Here is a 27201-nt window from a genome sequence, read left to right as displayed (position 1 = left end):
AATGAAATTAAATAACATCCTAATAAATAAAGTAATTAAACATTTTTTCTCAGTATCTCAGACTTCATACTTTGGGGCATGACAATTAGGTTTTAAATTACAATAAAAAGAAATTCCAGGGAGGCTCATCCTGGTAATAATATTCCTTACATAGTATCCTACAATCTAATTTCCACTTGGCCATTGGCATTCCCCAGCAAATCCTGGCTGAAGGAAAAAGAGGGAAAATGTACAAAATATAAAAATATAATATAAAGAGAAAAGTGTAGTCACAATCAAACATCAACAGCAGTGAAGAGGCAAATAAGTGAATAATTATGTCCATGAGTGATGCCGTGCCCATCTTCATACCTCTTGATGGACTTCCAGCACAGCAGAAGACTTCCTGACTGTGGTTACAGTGTGCAGCCTAGATACAGGAGAAGAAAAACACAACTTAATATATATACGCACACACATACACATACTATGTATACACATCGGTCTTGTCTATCATGAAGATTATACACACAAGACTTGAACTAGAAAGAGAAGGCAAATAATAAATCACTTTAAAATATTCAAAACCAAAGGGCACCTGGGTGGCTCAGTCGGGTGAGTGTCCGACTTCGGCTCAGGTCATGGTCTCACTGTTTGTGGGTTTGAGCCCCACGTCTGGCTCTGTGCTGGCAGCTCAGAGCCTGGAGCCTGCTTCTGTTTCTGTGTCTCCCTCTCTCTCTGCCCCTCCCCTGCTTACACTCTATCATTCTCTCTCTCTCTCTCTCTCTCTCTCTCTCAAAAATAAATAAACATTAGAAAATTGTTTTAAATATTCAAAGTCAAGAAATCCCTTGAGTGGAGCTTTCCAAAACCAGACCACGTATTCATGGCACATTCCGCGTGGCCTAGTGAGTTTTCTGTCCCTAGAACAAACTACATTGCCTACCTATCTACCAACCAGTCAGTTGGGCCCTGTATCTTACCTACAAAGAGTGAAGGACAGCATTCAAATTAAGGTGGTGAGGGAAGGTTTATTACAACGGCAATGCCAGAATTTAGTACTTTTTTAATACTTTATCTTTACTAAACTATTAGGAATATAAAATGCCTCCGTCCTTCGCTATGTATTCCCCGTGTCATTTGAACGTTTTTATTGCATCTAAGATTGGCCTAGCTCCTGAAGTCTGGTTTCCCTGTCACTGATGTAGATGACCTCAGTGGTCTCTGTGTAAGTGGGGTGAGAGGCTTCTGAACTATTAATGTTTTCCTTTTCCAGGCTCTGGGTCACCGGCTTTCAACAATGGCTGGGTACGAGAACCATCTGGGAGAGCTAACTAATCAAACTAATGAAGGTCCAATCCAGACCAGTGGAAGCCAAATCTCTTTCCAGGGAGCATTAGCTTTTTTTCCACGTTCCCCAGGTGTCTCCAATACACAAACAGGGCGGAAAAGCACTGTTTGCGAAATACAGGAGACCTCATCTGGATACCCAGATGAGATGAATAAGAGACAGCCTGTCAAAAAGGGCTCTTGGCCATGCTTTAGTTCATCAGCTTCTACCAAAATCTCAAGAGGACTCAATTCAGCGGGGGGAATTAGTTAACTTTAAATGAACTGTAAAAACCACTCAAAATTTACTTCCACAAGCTCATATTCAACACATTAGCTTTCTTATTTGAATGCAAAATATTTCCCAAGAGGGTGTCCCATTATAAGCAAATTCATTCCAGAGCTCAGAAAAGGAAAAAAAAACAGGGATATCAATTAATCTAGTTTAAATTCAATTTAAACTGTTCTGGCAGAGCATTAACCACTCTGGACTGGCTTCTTACCACTTCGTCTCATTCTATAAGCATCTATGTTACCCACTTTCTTAGTTTTTTAATAACAAGAGCAACGACGACAAAATGTTTCCTTTTTCACTTCTTTGGAAGGTTCTATTCTGAAGAGAGCCTTCTAAAAATCGGCGACTCCTCACACCGCTTCTGCGTTCCTTTTCTAAAGATGTTCCAAACTTTAAAACCCAAGGGTTTTTTAGTGCTACGCCTGCTTTTTCCACTGAAAGCTGAGACCCCGGAGTAAGAAAACAGCACTTGTCCTTCAGCCAACCAACTGTTGTATTTCATAGCAACGGCTAACAGGAGCGGGTGAACTGAACTGACTCTTGGCTGGCTGGCTTTTCTGAAGGTCTGAGGCCTCGAGTCACTGCCTTCCTCATAAATTTCTCTCTTTCCATTATTGCGCAATTGAGTATTTATGTGCTGCCTACCCTGAAGAGCTAAGGCACAGAACACAGACTCAGTTCGAGGCAAGATTATGAGGTAGGTGCAATCTGCCTTCAGCTATTCCTGTCAAAGTCCCATCTCTTTCAGAGGAAGAAATGCCCATTATTTTCTCCCGCAACTGCTCTATGAAGAACACTCTCTCTAACCTGCATTCATAATAAAGTATTAATAGTTGATAAGGGAAAAGTGCTGTTACTGCCGAAATAGATGCATTTTAGCATTTGAGTTTATCCAATTCCACAGAAAAGGCATGAACCACCAACAACGTGAAAGAAAAACAAAACAAAACAAAAACCACGAACAGTTGTCACCTAGCCCTTTCCAAACATGCATTTGGTGTAATTCCTACAGTTTCAAATGATGGCTGTTACAAGCAGCTCGTCCCAATTTTAAGTTATAAGTAGTTCATTTGCCCGGATACAGAAAAATCAACCAAACACTGATCTTCTACTTCCAAATTGTGTATTTCTTCTCTTGTACCAGCAACAATGACAATACTGTTTCTTTGTGCTTTTTTTTTTTTTTCATTTGATCTGTACCCTGCATGGTGAGGACGTTAAAGGTCAAAACGTAACCACTTTGCTCCAGCACACTGAGAGAACAAGATAAAGACCCGTATCTTCTCAAAGCTAGTTCTACCTTTCTTCCCCCTTCTGTTTCCTATTTGATACAGGAAAATAGTATTGGGAAACAACCAGACATCCAGTGAGTAAGAATTAATGGAAATCAGAGAACCCATTCCTTCTCAACACCCCTCACCTCAGACCATGCATTCAGGTGCCTGATCTACACTCTACTAAGACTGGCCCTAACTGGACGCAAAGTCCACACATCACTCTCAACTCTTTACTCACATGGAGCCTTTGGGAACTATGGTGCTGGATCCCCAAACTCACCTGTTCATTTCGTAGCGGAAACAGTGTAGACTGTTTTGAAACCCAGGGGACCCGAATTGAAACCTCTGCTCTGCTACTTGCTGGCTGCGTAAACACAGGCAGCTCGCTTAACCTTAACCTTACTTGTTTTACCTTACCTCCATCTCCTTGTCTGACAAAGAGAAGGGACAACATCGGGCTCTTGTGGGAATAACACAAAGAACCTGAACAGAGAGCAGAATATGTCACCTCCCTTCTCTCCTTCCTTTGCCCGCCCAAATCCTAGAACTCGTAGCTAATGGCAGAAACATCTCAAACAGGAGAATCTGTTCTATTGTGAGAACTTAATTTTGGATCATTGCCATGTGGAACTGTACTCTTGGGGTAAAATGGATTTGGTCCTAGATAAGGAAGAGGGATGAATGGTGGTTGCTCAAATAGAGCATCCGTTTGGTATCATCTACCCATGACATTCAACCCTACATATCTGATGGCTTGATTTCAGGAATTTTGATGAACAGAAAATACAGTCCTCATTACACTACTCCTAAGTGATGAGCTCTAAGCCTAAGAAGATAGCATATCGGAGTGGCTTGAATCCCATAGGATTGTGAAACAGTATCATTCATTCCCAGCTTCCGAAATTTTACCTGAAGTCTTCCAAGGATTTCTTCTTGGTTGCTTTCAACCCACCAGTTTGGCAACAGGCAAATTTGTAATCGATGACCTGGTAAATGATGGGGTTGTACATTGCTGCTGATTTTGCAAGTAGGGTTGGCACCACAGACAGTTGGATGGGGATGGAGTCTGGCCTTCCGAAAGCTGACCACACAGAGACCACCGCGTAAGGAATCCAGGCGATCAGGAAGCCAGCGCAAATCAGCATCGCCACCTGGCGAGGGCAAGTAACAGAACAGAGTCAAAACACTGGGTGGAAATGAAGGGTGGGAGGAGGAGCGGCAGCCCAATTACACCCAAGAAAGTCTATTACCTTTTTCACTTATCTCGCCCATAGGAGAGACATTTCAGATGGACTTCAGAGATGTTCAGCCAGAAGAAGTTATTACAATGCCTTATCCCATTTACCACATCCTATCCAATCTCTACTCCAGAATTGGAATGTACCAAGAGACCCAAAGTTTAACCCTATAAACGCTGTCCGATTTTACATTGGGCATGAACTCATGCTAAGAAGACATCAGTGCTCCTGAAATTTCCAAGACTTCTCAACCCGCGTTGATGGAAAATATGTTCCATCGTATTTTCACAGAGGTACACGGACAATATGTTCACCTTGAAGAAATTTGAAATCACTCATTTGCCTCAGGAAACAGAAACTCTGCTCTTGTTGGAAATTTCAATATGAATCTTCTTCAGAGATTTCTATCAAGTGTTCCTTCTTTTGGCTCATTTTCTCAAGTGTGAGGCTCAGAGAGTGGAAATTCACTAGATATAAAGTAAAACAGAATCGCCAAGCTTTAACCAAAGTGACACAGTTACATTAAGCAAGACTTTTCCAGAAAGGACTTTTCTCTCTCACAAAATTATAATTACCTGGGGAGCCTCTAAAGTTTCAGATCAAAGAATAATTAGAGACAGGGTTTTAAAATGCTCTCACTAGTTTCTCACCATCTGCAACCCAGCCCCCCTACTGACGTAGCCCTAATTAGTGCCCTGTAACTATCTGCCTGACCCTATGGATTATCTCACTTGAATTCAACAACCCCTTTTTAGCAAGTGCCTTGTGTCAGACACAATGCCAAGCGCTAACGGGGACACTAGTACACCTTAGTGCCTGGCTGTATCCCTCTGGAATACAAACCACTGCAGTACACGGCAGAGTAGGATTTAAGTGCCAGCCCGGAGGAGGACCAAACTGCACGGCACGGGGCAAGTTCAGAACAGTTTCGCAGGAGACGTGGCATATAACCTGCATGTTGGTAAGTTAAAATAAAGGAATAGCAGTACGATCAGTGTGAGCAAAGGCACAGGTATGTGTGAGGTTTGTACAGAAACTAGCAAGCAATTCACTTTGGCACATGAAATGAGCCTGGAGAGAGAGACAACATGCGTATATTCAGGGGTGTGTGGAGCATATTACCAAGCGTGCACTTCACTCCATGTGCTTTGAGGCACTAGTAGGTTTTTGAGCGGGAGACTTAGTGAATGGAAGATTAACCTCTGCTAAATGAACTGGGGCAGGAAGAAATAGGAGGTAGAAAAATCATTGCTCATTCGTTGAATCAACAAGGGTGAGTAAAGCAGACACCATCCCCGGCCACACAGAATTTCCACTTGTAACAGTTTGTTTAGGCTGCAGCGTAAATAAGAAATAGAAGGGCTCTCGCTTCGAGTACTAACACTGGCAAATGAGGTCCGAGCTTTGGTGTCCATTTTAAACACGAACCGTTTCACGTCCTAATTGAGACAGAGGGCACGAACTTCGAAGTCTCTTTACACTATTATCTACCAGAGTATTTTTTTCTGTAGGAGAAATCATGAAACAATATTCACGTTAGGGCTGTGCAGTGGACGTCTGGTTTTGTTTATTTTCCTCTGCCTCGTATACCTTCTACTTCAGCATTGCCTGTATCCCTTCTACCCCTGTTGCATGGAGCTGGCTTCACATGACCCAAGTTTGAGCAGAGGCCTGCAGGCCCCTGGCCACCACAGCAAGAACAGGGATGAGTACATGGCCAGAAAGAGCATGATCAGACCCATCTTTGTGATTTTATAAGGGATTTGTAGGAAAAGTGGAGGTTCCTTTATCCTTGAGTTCCCCAAAACCCAGAGAAGATGAAAAGATGGAACTATCCAAGGCAGGCATCACCACCTCTTTCTCCACCCTCTTTTTTTTTCTTTTAATTTTTTTTTTAATGTTTATTCATTTTTGAGAGAGAGGGAGTGTGAGCTGGGGAGAAACAGAGAGAGGGAAACACAGAATCCAAAGCAGGCTCCAGGCTCGGAGCTGTCAGCACAGAGCCCGTCACGGGGCTCAAACTCACCAACGGTGAGATCATGACCTGAGACAAGTCGGACGCTTAACGGACTGAGCCACCCAGGCGCCCCTCACCCCCATCCTCTTATTCAAGAAGGAAAATAACAGCTTCCGGTATGAAGGTCATGACAAGCTAGCGTAGTGGATCAAGGATGAAGAATGGGACACAAAATGCTTTATTAGTAATAGTTAAAGCCACAACATTCATGCATGCTTTTTTGTTTTAGAAATTCAACTGGATAAGTTTTGTTTTGTTTTGTTTTGTTTTATAACAAAGTCATTTGAGCACATGTGCATTTCAATACGCATGAGAGCAGAGCTATTATATGCAGGGAATGGTCCTACCCCTACTTGACCTCCGAACAGCCAGCAGCAGGGTGTTTGCTCTGAGACCCCCATATTTGTGGGCCGTGTCAAGAAAGAAGTCTGAAACACCTACTGGAAGTCTCACGTTATAAAATTCCACCCAAGAAGTTCAAGGCTCATCTCTAAAAATGAACTGCCGCTGAGACACGCATCAGTTACATTCATTTCGTTCCATTTTACAAATAGAGTCTAAATCTCAGAACGATGAATGAAGTGAGCGCGGACTTCTTTCAAGTCCTGAGCCCTGTGTTGGGGTCCCGCAGCCTTCCTTTAGGGTCCTGATCCAAAATACTTGCCCGTGCTTAACAATTATCCACCAGCCCCAGATCACACATGCAATCCCGCTGCTTGCTTTCCCACCTCTCTGCAGAGGGTTCCCCGGGAGAAACCGTGTTTGGTTTGGTCTGGCCTGTGTGACTTCATTTGTAAATAGAAAGGATGCCACAGGGCTCAAAGTAAGGGCCTTTTTTCTAAATCCCCAAATAAACAATAACTGTATAAACAACACTTGCTTTAGCAGATGTCTGGGAACTTAACATAGCTCTTGCCTTTATGCTTTGGTGACTCACATGATGATTTCACAGTATTGCAAAGGCTGCATTCTGGGTTGCCGTCAAAGTCATGGACAAAAAATAGATTGGCACTCAGTCCATAATGTTTTCTGCATTTTATGTATCTTCTACTTTTATGAGAGTGTGCAATGGCAAGACGAAGGACTTCAAACATTAGCATTACGTTATCCTTTTTAAAAGAACATAGGCGAATTAACTGTACTGTGGTTTTTAAACACAGAGCAAATGCATCATCGTGGCTTTTCTGATTAGAATTAAGCTAAGTGCTTTAAATTGAATGACTAGAAATCAGGTTTAAAGCAGAAAGAGGGATAAAAGCCTAGATGTAAAAGCGCTGCAGAATGTTACTTATATGTTTGAAGTGAATACAAAGTTAACAGAAGCCACATTCATTTTTTACCATCTTCTCATGTTAAAATCTACTCCACAAAATATTAAACATTAAAACATTAAATATTAAAGGCATTTTAAGATACACCCTACAAAATTCTCGCATGTTACACTCATTTTCCCAGTGCTTTCTACTCAACATGGAACGTGTTTAATTTTTCATCAGCCTGTTCCTTGCTTTCCTCATTTCTGAGTGTATCCTCATTTCCATTTTCCAAATTTTCTTTTCCAGTTGTCCTTAAACCAGATCTAACACAGACACCTGTACCTGTCAGCTTTTTCTGAGTTGTTTATTTTTTAATCGCTTCACTTTTATTACTGCCTTGTGGTTTACTGGAAAACAGTAAAACTTCAGTTCTTAAATTAGGCAATTTTTGTGGGAGGAAATTCACAGAATATGTGTTCTGCTTCTAAAAAAAAAAAAAAATCACACATCTGCAACCCAGTTCACTTTAAACATACCTCGCTGCAGAGGACAAAGGGATATCTGTATGTTCCAGCTAAATTCAAGGGCATTAATTGAAGTGTCCCAGAAGCAGTACTGTCCATAATTGATCGATTCTAGGGAATCGATCAATTAAAGCAATAATAGAACGGTGGAATTGAAAGTAAATTCTCCAAGTTACGTAAGGCTCTATCTGTGGGTCCAATTCATCTTCACAGTCCAGCAGATATGGTTTCCAGAAAGGGGTGTCCTGTCCTCTCTGTGCTGAGGCAGCGTGCAAAAGTGCAAATATCACAGATGGAGAGGTACTCAGGTTTGGATTCCAACTGTGTTCGGCTCCATAGTGTGAGTGAGACAGAACCCCGGGTTCTCTGAGAATGCCCTTTCAGTTCCTTCCACCAGGCTCCTTTGCCCAGATATGAGTAAGCCTTCTCATTTTGAATCTGTGTACTACCTTGAACAATGAAATGGATGGTTGGGGCACCCGGGTGGCCCAATTGGTTAAGCGTCTGACTCTTGGTTTTGGCTCAGGTCCTGATCTCACCGTTCGTGAGTTCAAGCCCCATGTCGGGCTCCATGCCTAGCATGGAGCCTGCTTAGGATTCTCTCTCTCCCTATCTCTCTCTCTGCCCCTCCCCTGCTCACTCACTGCCTTTCTCAAAATAAATAAAGTTTAAAAAATAAATAAAAGATGTGATAATGCAAGAGTCAATGCCAGGTACGAGGCTACCACCCCCAACACGCAAGCAGCCTGCCATTGAGTGACACCACCGATGGCAAGGAGGAAGGAAGGTGATAAACTTAACCATGACCTACCTTCACTGGAACCTCAGCTCCTGACAGGTACAAAAATAAGGGTGGTGATAGCTTGCACGCCACCTTTGAAGAAATAGAGGAATTCAACAACCCTAAGCATGTCTCATTTGAGTTTCTTCCTCCATTCTCTTTAATCGCTAGAATGACAGCTAAGGCCAACCATCCAAGGCCCTTCTTCATGCACTTAGAAAGAAAAGAATTCTGACAGCTTTGATGTGTCCACCATCATGTGAGCCCTGGTTGTGAGCCAAGTAGAAAATATTGATTTGTACTTAAAAAAAAAAAAAAGACATACAAGAAGGAGGAGTGTTCTGCACTTCCCAGCTGCAACTTTCTCAAATCTTAAAATACCACTATTCTATAAACAAGCAAAAGCTGAGATTGAAAGGAGAGGATGTAAATTAGGTCATATCACTCTGTACATCTGTGTTTTGGGGTTTTGGTCTAAAACTGAACACAACATTCCCCAATGAGGCAGCGGCTGGCTTGAAGAACTCTCACTATTTGGTTCTGCAAAACAAGGGAGACTTCACTGGTCATTACAGATAAATCAAGCCCTTAAGGTGAGGAAACTGCTACTCAGAGGGAAAACGTACTGAGGTGGAGAGGTAAAGTGGTTTTAGCAATAAGAGTGATCGCCATGGGTGCTTAATCCACCAATCTAGCCATTTTGATACAACCTGAGAGTTTTAGAAGGTAACTTAGATAGCATTTAACTCCCCTCTCCCACCTTCTCTCGCAGATGAGAAAACCGAAGCCCAGCCAGGTGAAGTGGTTTTTCCGAGGTGAATCAGTTAAGATTCTGAGTTGCAAGTAACAGAACTTGACTTTGGTCAAGGGAGACAGAAAAGGAATGGGCTGATTAGGACAGAGTGTCACTGGGAATGCTGGACATAGGACTGAGGCCAACCACACAGAAATGACACCCAAAACAGATGGCCTGAGCTGGCCCTGATGCAGAAACCACTGCTGCTGCAGCCATGCCCCCAGGGGACATCTCCCTGCCCCTTCGCTGGTGTCACTGGCTCCTGAGACAGACTGGCTGGAGCCTAGGGTTGTGGATATACTCCAGCTGCAAGGGAATCTGGGAAAATTCATGACTGGTCCTTCTGTATCTTTTAAATTAGGAGTCATCCTTTGCTCAGACATATTGTTCCTCCCCTCCACCACCCAGCAAGACTCAAAATGTTGGAGGTTCCTTAACACAGAAATTCCAAACATGGAAAGGGGTTCAGCCACTGGCAGCCAAAATAAATAACAAATATCAGCTCACTGAGACCCTAAAGTGGGCCACAGGCAAAACTGGGATTGATTCCTAATTGAAATTCTTTCCTTCAACAAATATATATTTTTAACATATATTTATGTATACATCTTTATTCATATTTATTTATATTTAACTTACACTAATATACTATAATCAATTATATGTTATACCATATGACATTATTATATAATATATATATAATTGTGTGTGTGTGTGTGTGTGTGTGTGTGTGTATATATATATATATATATATATATTGAGGCATTGTGCTATGTCCTGGGGACACAAAGCGAACAAAATGATATAGTTGTTACTCCACAGTAACAACTAATGACTAATGTTAAAACCAGACATTGAGCAAATAATCACAAAAATAAATATGCAATCATAAATTAATTATAAGTCAGAACCAGCTCTAAGAAGAAAATGTAAAGACAGTAGTGACACGTTGTAATAGGAAGATTTGAATTCAATTCGGGAAATGCTCTTCTGAGAAGTGACATTTAAACTAAGAGCACTTATGAAGAACCTGAGGAAATGAATTAATTGGTTTAAAAAATAAAAAGCAATGCCGTTCAACTTTCCCACAAACTGACCCTAGAAGCCTCCTCGGGGGGGGGGGGGGGGGTCTCTGAATATGACCCCTCCATGATAAATAACACTCGATGCGCAATAAGAGATAATCATTTGAGGAAAGCAGAGATTTACATCTGTGATTTTTAAAAAGACTTCAGGGAGAAAGAACAAAGCAAAACAAAATGCCTCTCAGTTATGAAAGGGACGGAGGATCTCCAGCCAGGGGTCAAGGGACCACTTACCGCTCATCAAGGTAATTAGATGAACTTAGTTTATTCAATTATGTATTCATTATCGTGATCATGATTAAGCATCTAGGAGGCCCTAGGCAGTGAGGCTCAGAAGCACACAGGACGCGTAGCACTTGCGATCACCTACCTACTAGCAAAGAAGAGGGACCAGTGTGTGATTCAATAAAGCAAGTGTTCCAAGTGCTCCTATGGCTCATTACAGAGGGACTTCAACTAGCCAGGGGCAATCAGGAAGGCGTTTTGGTGGAAATAAGGGAAATGAGCAGAAATCCAGATCCCAAAGGATCTAGATACTAATTACAGACCTGAAACTTACAGATGATCTACATGTGTTAAATGAATAAATATGAAGTACTATTCCATACCACATAATAATATTTGGAAAAATTAGTCTGTGCTTCTGGTATTTTCTTCCTGTTACTCCACCACCCCCCTCATTAAAGCAGAAGCAAGAGTGTTCACTGCATTGTGTGAAGATTTTTTCAAGCAGAAATATCCAAAGAAGTAAAACATTCATTTCTCAGCTTGTGAGTTTTAAAATAGAAATTTGAAACTTACAGGAGAGAAAATACTTGAGAGAAAGGGGATTCGGATGTGCGAAAAATGACATCGAGCATCCACAGCCAGAAACTTGCAGGCCTGGAAGCATCAATCTTACTGAATGGGAACAATTTTAGAGGCATGCACGTGGTTACACGTTTCCCACCCAAGAGTGGGTAAAAGGCCTACAGCTGGAAGGTGAAGGGACCGCCGAGGAGCTGGTAACTGACCTTGAGAAATTGTCCTGAGGGACTCCACTGAACTACACACAAGGGGCCAGGGTTGGTGTTGGGGGAGCAAAAGACCCTTAATGCATTTAGGGATATCTTCCCAGGGTCCTTCCCAGGGTCCCAGGGTCCCAGGGCAGGAAACTTCCCAGGGTCCCAGCCAAGCTCCCAAAATACACATGATGAGTTGCAGTCAAAGGACAGGGAAGTAACTAGAATTGCTGACGAGCTTAAAGAGACCTTCTAACCGGAACAAGCAGGATGCAAAGTGACCCATGACGGCTGATGACTGAGACCAGAAAGAAACCTAAATATCTCAGCAATACCAGAGTCAATAAATGAACAACCAGACCAAGAGCCCCCGCCCATTGACACTACGGAATTCTGAAAATCTCCCTGGAATTTATACATAGCCCTGGGAGAAGGAGGAAAACCCCAAAGCAACTGAACTTATGCTGATTGTCTAATATTAAGTTTGTGTTACAAAGTCAAATGTAGGCACGAAAATGAGATTATACTGAGTCATAGAAATATAAAGAGCTTTTGTTTGTTTGTTTGTTTTATTTCTTGGGCTTTTTTTGCACACCTCTGTTTGCACTCTTGTGAAATCTCAGCCTACCAGAAAAGGCTGGCAAAAGCATCATTTTTAAAAAATTAATTAGAGGAAACCTACAAACTACAGAGATATTTGTAAATGGAATGTCAATTTCTAGGTTGATAAGACCAGCCTGACAAAATGCAGGCCCAGATAATAACCCAGCTGGAAATAATTAGAGCCTCCAGAAAAGTAAATGATTTTGACCCCAGAATCCAAGGAAGTGGGCTTTAAGTAGTAAGCTTTCAGACCAGGCTGTTCTAAAAGATCAGAAGCACCAACTGAATGAGCAAACCGCTCAGTCCTAAGAGGTAGTTGAATGGAGGAAAAGCTTTCTCAGACGATGAAAAGGCCCAGTATGAGGTTGTTTTTACTTATTTTTACTCAGTAGAAAAAAAATCAAGATCAAAATTAACTAGTAATTGAAAACATTTCAAATTTAGCACAGAAGATGCCAAAATAGAAAGCTATGTTTATCAATGTGGGTTGAATTTTGATTTACATTTTTTGTGTTTAAGTGTAAGTAATTAGAAGCATGTTATATTCAGGCTATTTTAATATAAGTTTTATATATACAAATGAGATGCAGACATATTGGATAATATATAACATATACAATATAGACATTATATGTAAGATAATGCCACTTAGTGTATGTTAGAAGAAGATGCGTATAAAATAAAATCATACATATATATGCCTACACTTTTCATTTAGTATCTCTCTGGTTGATCTGGGCTGAGTAAGCCTGCATACTTATCTATACAGTCCAGTCCAGGTCAAGGAGAATGATGACCACAACCCGAATTAAATGGTGTGTGCCGAGTTTCACCTCCTATGCATAATGATTTTCAGAATCATTCACCAAATTGCCCACCCGCCAGAATACACAAAGAACAAGATGCCAGGTATTTATAAAAGTTGGCTGTGGGCGGAGTTAGGCAATTCCATTAACCAGAGACCAGATGATGAATAACAACAGACTCCGAGAAACTGGAGAAGAACCCCATGGGAATCAAGATCTGGACTCACTGATCAAGACCATCAAAATGCCTTGAAGCTGATACCATTGGAGGGTGGCAAGAAGTGAGAGGAAGTCAGATGATATCTGAGCAGCTTTCTGCTATGCCAAATAACGGGGCTGCAAGGTGAACTCAAATCCACCTACGAGTGTGACGGATGTTATGATGTTTCTCTGGGCGTATTTTCATAAAGTACTGAGAAGAGAAATTTTTATTATTGTTGTATTTACTGTGTCCCGAAAACAGTACTTGGTCCTGAGTAGGGTTTGGATTAAATGTAATCCGAAATTAACTTGGATTAATTTATTTGGATTAATTTTTGTGTGTGTGTGTGTTTTTTTTTTTTTTTAATCACAGATAAGAGCACAAAGGAGAGCTAGAAATGAAGAACTGAATTCCTGATCCTGGATTTTATGGAAACATTTCTTTCCATTTACAACCAATTATAAGAGAGAAGTAGATTATGATTCCTGATTCTGCATTTTCATCCCAAAAGAATTACTCTATGATTAGATTCTGAGCATAGATTTGCAGTGATGAAAACTTCCCTCAGAGCTTGTTTTTATTCAGCAGGTGGAGCTCGGGAAGGAAAAGTCAACCGGAACCATGAAGAATCTCTAGCTCACACTTTGCAACCAAGACACCCTTGCACCATCTCGAAACATCTGCAGTGTGAAGAGAGGAATATTACTAGAACCAAGGCCCTGACTTATTAGAAGCGACCCCGGGTCCAGAGGGAACTGTTACTATAGGTCCCGAGACAAGTGGTCCCCAAGTAGGTTGTGAGGACACGTGAAAGTGGGATATCAGTAATATGATTGGTTGGGACCAAAAGGAATGGTTAGAACCTTAATCTGCATTTATTTCTTCATCTTTAAAAGTAAAATGGAAATTAGCATGTGCTAGTGTCAAATATACAGTTTGACGGTGTTAGCTGCATGTCATTTATATTGACGTGTGTGCAGAAAAGATATTTTTCAATATAAGGGTAAGACAGGATGAAAGTGGAAAGACCACTGCCTCATACTTTCCCAGAATTCCTTAAAATTACAAGAGAATAAAGGAACTGCGGCTTCTTCAACACCTTCTATGCACCAAATGACAGAATAACATGCTTTATCTAGTTGAATCTCCACCACAATCCAATGAGATCATTGGTATTATTCTTGTTGCCCAAGTGAGGAAACAGAGATTCAAAGAATTTCAGTGTCTAGCTCTGGGTCACAAACTTCACAGGTGTTGGTCATGGAATGAAAACCCCAGTCTGTTTTCAAACTGTGTGTTCCTTTCCTTACACTACAATGTCTAAACAGCTGTCAACTCTTGACGTTAGTATTTACCAAGAAACTCAACCCTGCAGGAATTATGTTGCATTAAGATAAGCTTCCCATAGGACAGCAGACATGGTAAATAATGCGAGATGACAGAATGTCCTTCACACCCACCAACGTCCATACAAAACTATAAATACTGAGGTATCTCATGATGCTTAAAACTTATTCTTATTACGACTTAAATAATTTTTGAGAACCAAGAGTATCTTATTCATAGAGAGAATAAGCTTCCAGTAGATCCACCATACAAACTAAGTAAATATTAGAAGTGTGTGTGTGTGTGTGTGTGTGTGTGTGTGTAAATGAGAGACAGAAACAAGAAAAAGAAACGCTACAAAGGTTTAGATAAATAATAGCAAAGTTGAGCAGTATGTAAAGAATAGGGACTCTAAGTTCTTCCAGTCCCTAGCATCCCCTATCCTCTTTGCCCCACGATGTTTTATTTGATTACAAAACACCTCTGTAAACTGTTACTGTAGTTACCTTGGTCAGTTTCATTTCCAGCACATGGCTGCTATGTATCCGACTGTCGAAATGAGCTACTTCTTTGGAGGAGGACTTAACCTTGGCAATGATCTTCACATAGGAGAAGACAATCACAGCCGTTGGGAGCAACAGGCAGAAGAAGAGGATGTTCAGGATGAAAATCTGGCCACCCACGGAGGCCTGGGCCAGCCACCAGTCCAGGGTGCATGAGGTTCCGAAGGGCTCAGGCGCGTAGTCCCCTAGACCTACCAAGGGCATGGTGGTCCAGAAGGAAGCATAGGCCCAGATGACTGCCAGGCAGATGTAGGCGTGCTTTCTTTTCAGCCAAACCCCTGGAGGTAGAAGAAAAGCGTTACCGGGATGTAATCTGCCCTGTACCCAAATACCTCCCCTCGATATGTCAAATTCCACATCCAAAGAGTTATTCCATTGGATTCTGGGAGAAGTGGTCAGATAACTGAGCTCTGAGGGAGAGTGGAGTGAAGGGAGAAAAGTTCCAGAGCATGGGCCTTTTTCCACGCAAATAAAACTAGAAGTGCTTTCACAGGGAAGGTTTCCATAGGCACGCGGGAGCCTTGGGAGGGGAAGGGACAAAAGCTGAGGAAGGAGGGGCAGTAGAAAGATGACAGGGTGCCGAAGACAATGAAGGAAGGATCTTAAGAAAGCATCTAGAATGACCTTTGAGATCCTATACAATATAAGGCCCATTGGTAGACCAGAAGGACCAAGCGCCAAAAAGCATGTATCAATGGTTCATCCAAGATAGAGTCCTTTGGGAAAGGTGGAAATGGTAACACATTGTTTGTGCCTTTAAATACCCTTCTCCCTAAAATCTTCCATGTCTCTCATCTCATTTGTCCTCATAAGCACTTGTTGGTGGGGGTCGGTGGGCCACCACCATTACTGCCTGTGACCGTAAAGTGACTGACCCTGCTTCACGGGAGCAGATTTTGAACCTTCGAACATTACTAACACAGCAGTCATGCTCACACAGCCATGGCAAGAGAGGTAAAGGATTTAGTTAGAGGTATCGTGTTCTGCAAAAGTAATTGGGGTGGAATGGTGCCTGCGTGGCTCAGTCAGTTAAGCATTCGGCTCAGATTGTGATCTCACGGTCATGAGATTGAGCCCTGTATCAGGCTCTGTGCTGGCAGCACAGGGCCTCCTTGGGATTCTCTCTCTCCTTTTCTCTCTGCCCTTCCCCAACTGGCTCTCTCTCTCTCTCTCTCACTCTCTCTCTCAAACAAATAAACATTAAAGATGACTCAATTGGTTAAGCCTCTGACTTCAGCTCAGGTCATGATCTCATGGTTCATGGGTTTGAGCCTCACGTAGGGCTCTGTGCTGACAAGCTCAGAGCCTGGAGCCTGCTTCAGATTCTGTGTCTCCCTCTCTCTCTGCCCTTCTTCCACTTGTGCTCTGTCTCTTTGTCTCTCTCTCTCTCTCTCTCTCTCTCTCTCTCTCGCACGCGCGTGCACTCAAAATAAATATACATTAAAAAATTTTCAAAAAGAAAAAGTAGTTCTGTGGAAATATTTTCAGGAAAACAAAATTAACCTCTAGGTTTTTCAGGAATAGTTTCCATCAAGCAAAAGAGAATTCCAAGAAGAAGAAACAGTGTAGTCATCTAAAAAAAAAAAAAAACAAAACCGCTGTAGAACCCTAGTGATCATTTTCCAAAGTTCAACACACCCACCAAAGACAGGGTAGCCTGATCTGAGTGCTGCAGCCTACTGGGAAAATTACCTTCACACCCCATTTATCACCTCAAAGAGAAAGGGCTGGAGAAGGGAATCCTCACTGCCTTGGTTTGGAGTAGCAGAGAAGAAATATTGGAACACATTCAACAAAAGCCAAATAATCTCTTCCTCACAGACTCCAGCCTGCCTCTGCTCAGTGCCACGTGGTTTGGGAAGTCAGTACGGCCTAATTCTCGTTTCTAGGACTTGACCCTTTTCATGTAACCTTTCTAGACATCCATGTTCTTAGCAGTAAAACAGAGTAAACAAGACGTACATTGCTGACAGGTTTTGATAAGAGTTCGATGAAACAATGCCAGGCCTGATTTGCAAACTACAAAGGACTACAGTAGCATGATTTTTCAGTCTTGTGTTTGCCTCAGCTCTTGCAAGAAATGTAACAGATTGTATCTGTATTCTATTGTCTCTATTTTTCTCAAACACATGGCATTTTTTTATCACAAAATGCAAATTTCTCAAGCCCAACCAGATAGAGGTAAGGATCAGGTAGCCACATTTATGTCAGCTCTTGCTTGTCCATTATAATGGGTAAAACACTGGCACGGATAACCACATATATTTAGGGGGATGTGCATAGGCATACGTATAAGCATTTATGGTTAGGGTTACTTGGCGAGGTGTTGGATACTTACATTCGAGTATGGTGAAAGGCTGTCAAGTACAGGAGGGAGTAGATTAGTAGATTGGTTCTGTGTTGCTCCAGAAGTCAGAACTAGGACCAATGGGTGGAGGTTACTGGGAGGCAGTTTTGTCTCAATATAAGGAATAACATTGTAACAATGAGAGCAGACCAATCAGAGAATGGGCTGCCTTGTGCAGTAGTAAGCTCCCCGTCACTGGTCACTGGAATTATTCAAGAAGAGGCCAAGTGGCTGTCTGTCAGGGATGCCTTAAAACAGTTTATCACATTAATGGGAGAAAGGTCTACATGTTCCCAAGAGGTCTTCTAATTCCAACATTTTAAGACACTGTGTAGAGGGCTTAAGCATGAGTCAAAGCAAATGGTGAAACCATTCTATTGAGGTTCAATCTTAAAAGAAGCTGGAAAAATATACACAGTTCCCATATGGAGAGATGCCCTGCAATTATTCTGGGGGTGGGCAGGATCATCTCTTTCATTGACACCACGCCTACATTCAAGAAAATATTTAAAAAGCAGAGACATCAAGGTGTAGAATTTCTTAAATATCCCCCAAGAAGTGGAAATTCTGCCTTCTCATCTATAAAATCTATAAGTATATTTAAAATTTATTTGAAATAACCAAAAATAAGTTTATAGAAAGAATTTGACTCTGAAGTCATCCAGTATATATACAATCGAATATTTTTTTATATCATTGGAAATTCTGATTTAAGTTGTTTCTAGTGGAAGTTTTAATCTGTTTAGAAAAAGAGATGTAAATTTAAAAACAACAACAAAAAAGTGCTAGGTCGTGAAGATGATGGTCCATGACCTTACCCTCCCTCTGAACGGTTTCCTTGGAGTTTGGGACTATAAACTCTTAAAATATAAAGGAAAATTCTACCACACTGAAAGCATCAAGTTGACTTGCTCTTTCCCCCCTCAGGCTCCAGGCCATCCTCCGACTCCATGGTCACAACGTCAATGAGACGGTTGACAGATTAACACACAGAGCAGTTTTATCCAGAGGGAGCCAGTATTATTCCCTGGTTGTGCCTCGTTCTCAATATTAAACGTGAGGGCCCAAATGCTTCTCTTTTGGGTTCAATAAGTTCGCAGAAACCCAGGAAGCAAAAGCAATAAAAATGTATTTGTAGCATGTTGAATGCTCTAATTATTAAAAACAAAAACAAAAACAAAACAAAAGAAAACTTTAGTCCCTAAAAATTTTTTATGGCGGGCTCTTCCCTCATCTTTCTACCTACAAGACTACAAAAAGAACGTTGAGTGATATTTCTGCACGTGCCCTTTCTTGCCCCCACGGCAGCGCAGCTCTCTAACTTGGACCCGGACTCTTTGGAATTCCTTATCTCTGAAATCATGGGGAGCCTGAGTCCTCAATGAGGATCAGAAACATCTTTCTAATAATTACACTTACCATGTGGGGAACCAACTAAACCATCTCGGAACTAACATCCTTTCAATGCATTTTATTTCTTTGTTTGCACAGCAAAGCTTACACACTTTATACAAGGAAATGATACTTTCCGAAAGCATTGTAGCCACACACCAGAATTTCCTATAAAAGTAGAATTAAGAGAAACCTACATGGACACAGGTTCAAGTCTTTAAACATATGTTAGAACAAAATGAGCTATAAATAGAAATATCCTTGGTCTCTTAGGTTATTAGCAATCTCTGTTCATGACCTATCGGTACAATAGGTACAGTCTGACAGTCCACTAGTTTTGTCTACCAGGGAACAAGAAACCTTCGTACTTACCATAAGATAAATAGCAGATTTTCAGGTATCGATCCAGGCTGACAGCAGTCATGGTGATAAGACTTCCACAGCCAAAGAAAAATCCAGCCCATCCATACCAGCGGCAGCCAATCCAGCCAAACACCCAGCGGTGACAGAAGCAAGAGATGATGGTGAACGGTTTGCCTACAACTAGAGGGCCAAGCAATTTGTCAAGGGATGTTCCCTCCAGTTAAAATTACCCACCTGCCTCAACTCCCTGTTGAGTTAGTCTATTCAGACAAGAGATACAGCTATTTTAGTCAATGGTAGGTTCCCTTGGTCTACAACCAGACCCAGACTTCCGGGATTTAAACTATTTATTCCTTCAGCCTCCATTAGTGTTTTTGTGTTTTTTACATTCTCGAAAACATTCTTCTATTTTTTGCACCCTTCGTATTCAGCTATCACATTCAATCTTCACGCTCCCAGAGGGAATAGTGCTGAGGAAGCTCTCTAAAACCTCCATCTGATCTATTCTATCATGAGGTTCTCTAACCTTTCTGCACCAGGAAAACCGAGGAACCCCTAGTCACGGGTGCCAGCCCCGTCCTACCCCCTCCCAGGTGTGGCCCTTCTTCAGTAGACAGAGGTACACCGAGTTCTTGAGAGTGGAGCCAGTTAACACGTGTTTCTCGAGTGCCTCTGTGAGTGAGACACACATCTCCTCTAGTGGTTGTGACAGCTCCATTGTGCTAGACTTACACCCCCATTTCAGAGCTTTCAATCCCAGTGGTCTTGCCCTCTTGTCAGTGAGGATACTGAGTGTAAAAGAACTGGTTCTTATTCAGCAAATAATGATTCAGTGTCTCTTATGTAACAATCTCAGAGCAAGGTGCTAGAGGACAAAGTGGAGGTCAAGACAGACAAATGCGTTTTATAATAGGGAGGGCAGAGAAGAGAAATACGTAATTTGTAATGTAAGATACAACACGATGGAACGATCGTTAGTCATTAGTGCTGTGAGGAAAAATGAAACAGGAGGAGATAGACAGAAATTGTTTTACATAAGGGGATCAGGGAAGACCTCTCTGAGAACATGACATTTAGGAAGATGTCTAAATCACTGCTAGAGAACTCAAGCAAGTATCTAGAGGGGAAATGTTCCAGGCAGAGGAGACATTCCCAGGTGATTCTACTTCATATGCACAATTGTGAGCCATATTAGTTACATAGATGAAATACACCTGGTCTCTAGTATGCACTTCAAGGTGCTTATAAGGGAATACAGTGGGCCAGGAAAAAATAAATAAAACAGGCAAATATTGTTAAGGTTTACTGGAATGGGAAATGTGTTAGAGATACTCAGAAGTTGAAAAATGATCTGGGTTCGTCAGCAAAAGCACATGGAAGAAAATGTTTTCTTGGTGAATTACTCTGAAGACATATGCAGAATAATGAGGTGGTTTGTGCAATTGTAGAGCAGGTTTGCTTGGTGGGAAGCATTTTCAATGTATCAGACCAATTAAGGACCTTTTTATTCAAGTTTAGTCTAATTCGGCCTTAAACATGAACCTGGTAGCATTCTCTGGTGAGGGATGTGGATGAAATGGCGGGTTTCATTTGAACATTTTATGTTCAACACCAGGGAGAAACCGGTTGGGGGTGAGCAGGGAGGAGTTGACCGGGAAAGCTATCATTTATGTTGTGACACCGCCATCGTGTGGCCATTGCTAAAATGGCAGCCATTTTTCAGCTTTGCAAATTGCCAGGGTTCGTCTTGGCGATTTTCACCCATGGGGTATGATGTAATATGTTTCTCTTAATGTGCGCGTGCATTTCCAATAAGAGCTCCTGATATTTAAGCCTGTCCATACTGAGTAAAGTCTTCCCAAGTAAGGAAGGCCATGCAAATTCTCAGGGGTAGCACATCTGGTGATAAACAGTGACTCAACAGTAGAGGCTTATTGAGCCTTGTTTTTGGAGATTGGCAGCCGCAGAAAAATCCACTGATGAAGGAAGAACCAAGTATCAGAAAACATTTTAATAGGGACGTTTGAGGTGGGAAATTGCTGAAAAGTTTCCAGTGGAAAGAGGAATTGATGTGTGTTGTTTGAACTCAGTTTCCCCAATTCTAGTAACTTAAGACCATACTCCAATCAGCAGAATTTGGGATCCAAAGGCACATTTGAGTGCAGGCAACCCTGGAACTTTATAGATGAAAGCAAAGGGAGGCTACTTATCCAAAATCATTTATATTTTAAAAGTGAATTACAGTTAAAGAGAAATTTTATTCCAATTCCTCCTTGGCTGGGTTATCAGAGGATCCAAAGAAGCAACAAATAAACCAGTGGTTTCCAATTTGGGCCACACATTAACTTACCTGGTAATACCAATTTTAAATATCCTGATGCCCAGGTAACATTCTCAATCAAGTAAATAAACATTCTGGGTATGAAACCCAGTGGTGAGGTTTTAAGGGGGATTTTTGTGTGTGTGTTTTGTTGTTGCTGTTTGTTTTTTTCTTGTTGTTTTTGGGTTTTGCTTCTGTTTTTTGTTTGTTTAAGTTCCCCAAGTGACTTTTTTGTGCAGCCAATTTCCAATTTCCAGAACAACTGAACTGGAAGCTTCCTACACTATCAATCAGTCCTGAAGCCACATTTCAATATATCAGCAAGACAGCCCTCCCCTCTTCCTGTACTCACCTCTCAGACCATCTCAAGACTGTTTTTTTTTTTAATTTTTAACATTTATTTATTTTTGAGAGAGTGAGAGAGAGAAAGAGTGAGGGCAAGTGGAAGACAGCTGGAAAGAAGGAGACAGAGGATCTGAAGCAGGCTCCGTGCAGTGAGCACAGAGCCTGATGGGGGCTTGAACCCATGAACCATGAGGTCATGATCTGAGCTGAAATCAAGAGTTGGCCGCTTAATCGACTGAGCCACCCAGGCACGCTTCTCAGACTTCTTCACCCATCACTGAAGCTTTTTTTTTCTTATGTTTATTTATTTTTTGAGAGAGAGTGCGAGTGGGGGAGGGGTAGAGAAAGAGGGAGACACAGAATCCAAAGCAGGCTTCAGGCTCTCAGCTGTCAGCACAGAGCCCAACATGCGGCCCGAACCCATGGACTGCGAGATTATGACCTGAGCTGAAGCCGGACGCCCAATCGACTGAGCCACCCAGGTACCCATTCATACTGAAGCTTTAAGACCTACTCCCTTGGTGTTTAACAGATTTCCAAAAGGACAGCAGGGGTATAAAAGAGCTCAAAACCATGATCTGTAAGTTTCTGTCTTCTAAATCATTTAGCTGGTACACTCTGAGGTGTAGCCTTAGAAGGTATCCTGCATTATTCCAAATTGTATTCCTTGCACCTAACGTGTTCAGCACACAGAAAGGACTCAATAAATGTTAAGTGGATGATCTGTTTAGCCTGATCACACTCTGTTGACTTACCACAAGCTCTGTAAAGATGATGTGTGAAGGGAGGAGCAAAAGGAGATGGGGGAGGGGTGATCTCTGGGCCAGTGAGGACTTGAGAATGGGGCACAGCTCAAACCCCCAAAGAAGAAACGGTTGTGTTACCTGAAATCCCCAGATCACAGATTGCTAAATTGATAGTCATTATTTCCGCAGGTCTCAGCTTCTTCTTTCGTCTAGAAGACATATAAAGGACATACCCATTTCCAAATGTGGACAGAATCCCTACAAGGAAAAATATAAATTCCCGCCGTTAACACTAGGATTTGGGGTTCCCTCGGTTATGAAACACTTCTCAATTTCAAAAATGGACACCATAGGTTTAGAGGGTAGTGAGAGGACTCTAAATAAAAATCTCAATTAAGAAGATGAAGTAAAAAGCATGAGTTGCGAGTGACAGGCGAGGGATGGGTTGCCTCCAAAGGGATAGGAGTCAGGGATCATAAGACTGCACTTACCCAGAAAAAGGAACTGCTAATTTCCCAGTGAAGCTCAGGAGGGTGTGGGAATCCCCATGGTCAGTTCTTGTACTGGCCCCCAAGATGGAGTACTTCCTCAGCCACTTTTACCAAGTATTGGCTTTATAGAACTCCCTCCCTCTAAGAAGTAGGGTTAAGCCCTTGGCTCTTGATAAATTCTGACGCTGAAGTGACCCCAACCAAACAGGGTGCTTTCACTATCGCCGTGGACTCCTGAGGGAGCACCAGCAGTCAGGAGAGGCAGAGGCCAGATAGGGCTGGCGTAAACCCCTGCAAGGAAAGGGTCATCTCCTGGAGACACATCCCAGGACTTCTTGCCTCCTGAGGACACATGGACGCTGGGTGTCTGCTGCTTCTACTGGACTAGGTCTTAAGGGGAAGTGGGTGACAGTTGATCGTATGGGCTCTCCCCCTCCCACCAAAGGGAGGGAAAGTGACCCTCAACCCTCCAACCTACCAATAATGGTATAAATGTGTTCCCACTTTTTTATATCCTTTTATTAATGACTAATTGGCTTTGGCATTACAATGATACTGTTCAAAAGTTCTTACAAACCCAGTTTAAATCCAAAAAAGACCCAATCCCTACTGACTTTATTTAAGAAAAGAATACACCTACTTCCATAGCTTAACATGTAGAGTAGATTTCTTCAGGAATTCTTGCTTCATAGTGTAGCTGTGTATAAATGAGAATCTGGTACAGCTGCCTTTAGTAGTAAGGAATAAGGAGAGTATTAACAGGAGAAACCCAGATTTTTCTATGTTAATTTCTACTTCTCCACCACAATTCATTTTAGGGGCAAGGGAAGAAATGTGTGTTTCAGCTGATGGTATGAAACCACCAGGAACGAACTGCATTGTGCTCTTAGGAAATTATGAATTCCTGGAGTCAGCGCTGCCTAATGGTCTGGTAAAACCTCTTTAGCTTTCTTAAGACAGAAGAGGAAAAAAATAGAAGAGATTAGGGAGTTCTAGAGCAAAGCACCTAAAATGAAGCCTACATCTCATTAAAGGAAACCAGTTAGCAAGGCACACTGGGATATTAAAACGTGAAGACATGGCTTGAAGAAGTTCAAACAAATGCCTTCTACTTTGTATCCAAGAAGATTAAAAACTGTAAGTATACATATGTATTTGATACACAAAGCTCCTTTAAACACCCTTTGTCTTTCTACTTCTCTTTTGAGAATATGGATTTTCTTACTTTTTCTTTCTTCAATTATCTTTACTAATGTTTCATAAGGCTTCACCCAGTGCCCAAAGCATTATCACAAAAAAAAAGTCAACTATCAGCTGCATGTAGATTATTCCCATAGGCAATCTTCTCTGGAGGGGATTATCAAGAGAATGCAAACTTATTTTTGATGATAAAGGAAAACAAGATTAAGAAGCTAAATGCGGGTGGGGGGGGGGGATGTTTTTTGATGATCAAAATCCTGACTCTCACTATGAATACAAAACAATGAAATCTCATATACAGACTGTTAATAATAAACCAAGTATCTATAGTAAAAGGGTTGAGGGTGGAAATGGGTCTCTAATTGATTTCTCCTCTATCCAAGGTCACATCTGTCTTTTCATCTTCCAATTTTCCCTAAGACTTCCAGTATTTAACCAAACTCACCAAGAATGTCATTGAACTCTGGTTCCTTGAAAGGAATCTGGGCATATTCCCATACCTATCTTAGGAGGGGTGAAAAACAGACATAGCACCAAATCCAAGACTGGGTCTAGGATGAGCCTAAATCCCTCCAAATGACCCTGGCCTCACCCTGAATGGCTGTTCTGGAACATCTTCGGCTCCACTCCCAGCTCCCTGAGTCATCTGATATTCCCTTTGTTTGGGGACTCTTTTTGGACCTATTTTTCTAGCTTCACCCCAGCATGCCCATTTCAAACTGACTGTGGATTTTCCTTCCATCCCCAAATAAAACAAGTGAGAAATTTTCCTGATTGCCCAACCCACCCAGCCTGGTTACCTCTCTTCCTGAGATCCTCCCTGCCAGCGCAGGGAATGGACTGTGATCCCTCCCTCTTTTGTGTTATCTGGAGAAATTTGTCAGGTTAGAGATGCTACTTTTTTTTTTTTTTAAACCAATTCTTGCAATTGACTGAGACAAATTCAATTTATAAGATGTCAATTGTTGTGCCTTTTCTGATAATTGAAAGTACTTGTGTTTAATGAAAATGCAGTGTGGATTTTACTATCAGATGGTCCCTGTCCAGAAAGAGAATTTGCCCATTTTGTTCACTGCTGTATTCCCAGAAATTTAAACAGTGGCAAAGAATGAGCACTCAATATATACTTGTGTTTGAAAGGACATGAGGGTCCATTTACAAGAAGCAGAATTTAAATCATCTGATAATAGCTAACAATCAAGCCAAGGACCCAGGGAATCCCTCTGCATGGAATTTCTGATTCAATCTCATCAATTCCTTTTGCCTCAAGCACTGACCATAGAGGTGTCTCCAGACTTTTCTAATGAGTTTTCTAATTTCGGGAGGTTAAATGAAATTCTTAGCCCGTAATAAATAGATGGGAGAGAGAGAAGGAGACGAAGAGAGAGGGAGAGAAGGAGAGAGAAACAAAGCTTGACCCAAATCTGAAAAGATTACAGGCAGACACCCCCAAAGACATAACCCACCTGTGCACTGGTTACCCAAATGTAGAACACCAGTTTTAAATTTAAGAAGTTTTGTGGTTGAATTCTAATCGGCTAGGCTACTGCTGTCCGATAGAAATACAGTGTAAACCAGAAATGTGAGCTGTATGTATTTCAAACTTTTCTGTTAGCCGCAGTAAACAAAGTAAAACAATTACTAGGTTGATTTTAGTAATATATTTATCCTAGTATACCTGAAATGTTATGAGTTTGACATGTAGTCAATTTCTTTACATCCTTAATGAGCTGTCTTTACATTATTTTCTCTAGTGCTAAGTGTTCAGTATCTCGCGTATATTTACACTACAGCACATCTTTTGGAAAAGTCACTATTCAAGTACCCAGAAGCCACACATGGCCACCACATTGGAAAGCACAGTCTGGAAGCAGGTGCACCATGTTCTGGATTATGCATAAAACTTTTTGACCCTGGGCTTACTCCCATTTTATTATCAATACATTTTTCCACCTCTCACCAAAATCACTTAGTGATGCCATCATGGGGCCACTCTACTTTGGGTGCAAATAAACTTAGCGTGTCTGTTGTCGCCACAGTCTGGGGACAGTTCCTCAATTATGAGAAGAGGAGGTGATTTCTAGGGTCCTTTCTGAGCCTATCATCTTATGATTATATCAAAAGCATTTTGTAAAAAGTAAAAGAACCACTGTATTTAAATAAGATATCATTATCATTAATTTTACTATTCAGAAGACAAACCTACTCCCAAAGCAACCAAAATAGTCTCAGGATAAGTGATTTTGCTATAAAACTTCCATGATGATCAAGGGAATATCCATCACTAATAATAAAGATAATAGAGTCATTTCTATGAAACATTCACTGAATTTCACAATGCCACCCCATCCTCTACCTTCTTTCCACTCTCCAGTTCCACTCAAAATATCTACATAAATATCTGAATCCTTGTGCAAAGTCAACATGTTAGCCCATGAATTTCCTACACACAGCCTTTGCACAGAAAAATTAAGGAAGCTTACCAATTATTGTTAAGTAAAAGCCAGCCACTAGATCCGCTTCCCAGGAAAGTTTGGAAGCAAAGGGGTCTCCTTCTCGAAGGTAGTGTGGCAGGCGCTCATCTTGGGGCGGGGCAGTGTGGTTTAGCGCCATGCTCTCTTCAAGCGACCAGGAGCCTGAAAAGCAAATCAGTAGAAATGGCAACAGACCCGAATAAGCCACTTGAACCATCCCATAACCTGTTTTACAATGCAAAGCAAGTTCCTGGGGTCAGACTTGATTCCCCAACTAATAACCAGTGAGTACTTTAGTACTTTTCTTCAATGACCCAGATATGTCAGTATTCAACTATTCAGTGTGCAGATAGATTATTCAAGCCTGCATTATCTTACTTCTTTATCATTGCTACTCTCTTGTCACTTCACTTCACCCCTCCCTTGGGTGAATAAGACATTGAAG

At 41.6% G+C, this 27201-nt stretch overlaps 1 protein-coding gene across 1 annotated transcript; it reads right to left on the bottom strand.

The window, feature by feature from the left end:
* Window positions 1–345: 345 nt before the first annotated feature.
* Window positions 346–26895, bottom strand: OPN5 (opsin 5). Its single transcript, XM_025925874.1, has 6 exons — window positions 26766–26895; window positions 22730–22849; window positions 19190–19360; window positions 15022–15356; window positions 3790–4031; window positions 346–409 (listed from the first exon to the last, which is right to left on the bottom strand). Exons 1-6 carry the CDS (start codon window positions 26893–26895, stop codon window positions 346–348), a joined length of 1062 nt encoding a protein of 353 aa, XP_025781659.1.
* Window positions 26896–27201: the final 306 nt, after the last annotated feature.

The sequence above is a fragment of the Puma concolor genome, chromosome B2 (assembly GCF_028749965.1).
Source record: "Puma concolor isolate L17-30 chromosome B2, mPumCon1.1.hap2, whole genome shotgun sequence".
Classification (NCBI taxonomy): Eukaryota; Metazoa; Chordata; class Mammalia; order Carnivora; family Felidae; genus Puma; species Puma concolor.
Note: the sequence above shows the minus strand (reverse complement) of the source record. Positions and strands in the feature narration are given on the sequence as shown.

What these genes read in the sequence shown, in the direction of transcription:
- OPN5 (XM_025925874.1), bottom strand. Translation starts at nt 26,895, where the DNA reads ATGGCGCTAAACCACACTGCCCCGCCCCAAGATGAGCGCCTGCCACAC. An exon ending in CTGTGATCTGGGGATTTCAG is followed by an intron (nt 19,361 to 22,729) that starts GTAACACAACCG and finishes TTGGCCCTCTAG; the next exon opens with TTGTAGGCAAACCGTTCACC. An exon ending in TGGAAATGAAACTGACCAAG is followed by an intron (nt 4,032 to 15,021) that starts GTAACTACAGTA and finishes TGCCCTCGCCAG; the next exon opens with GTGGCGATGCTGATTTGCGC.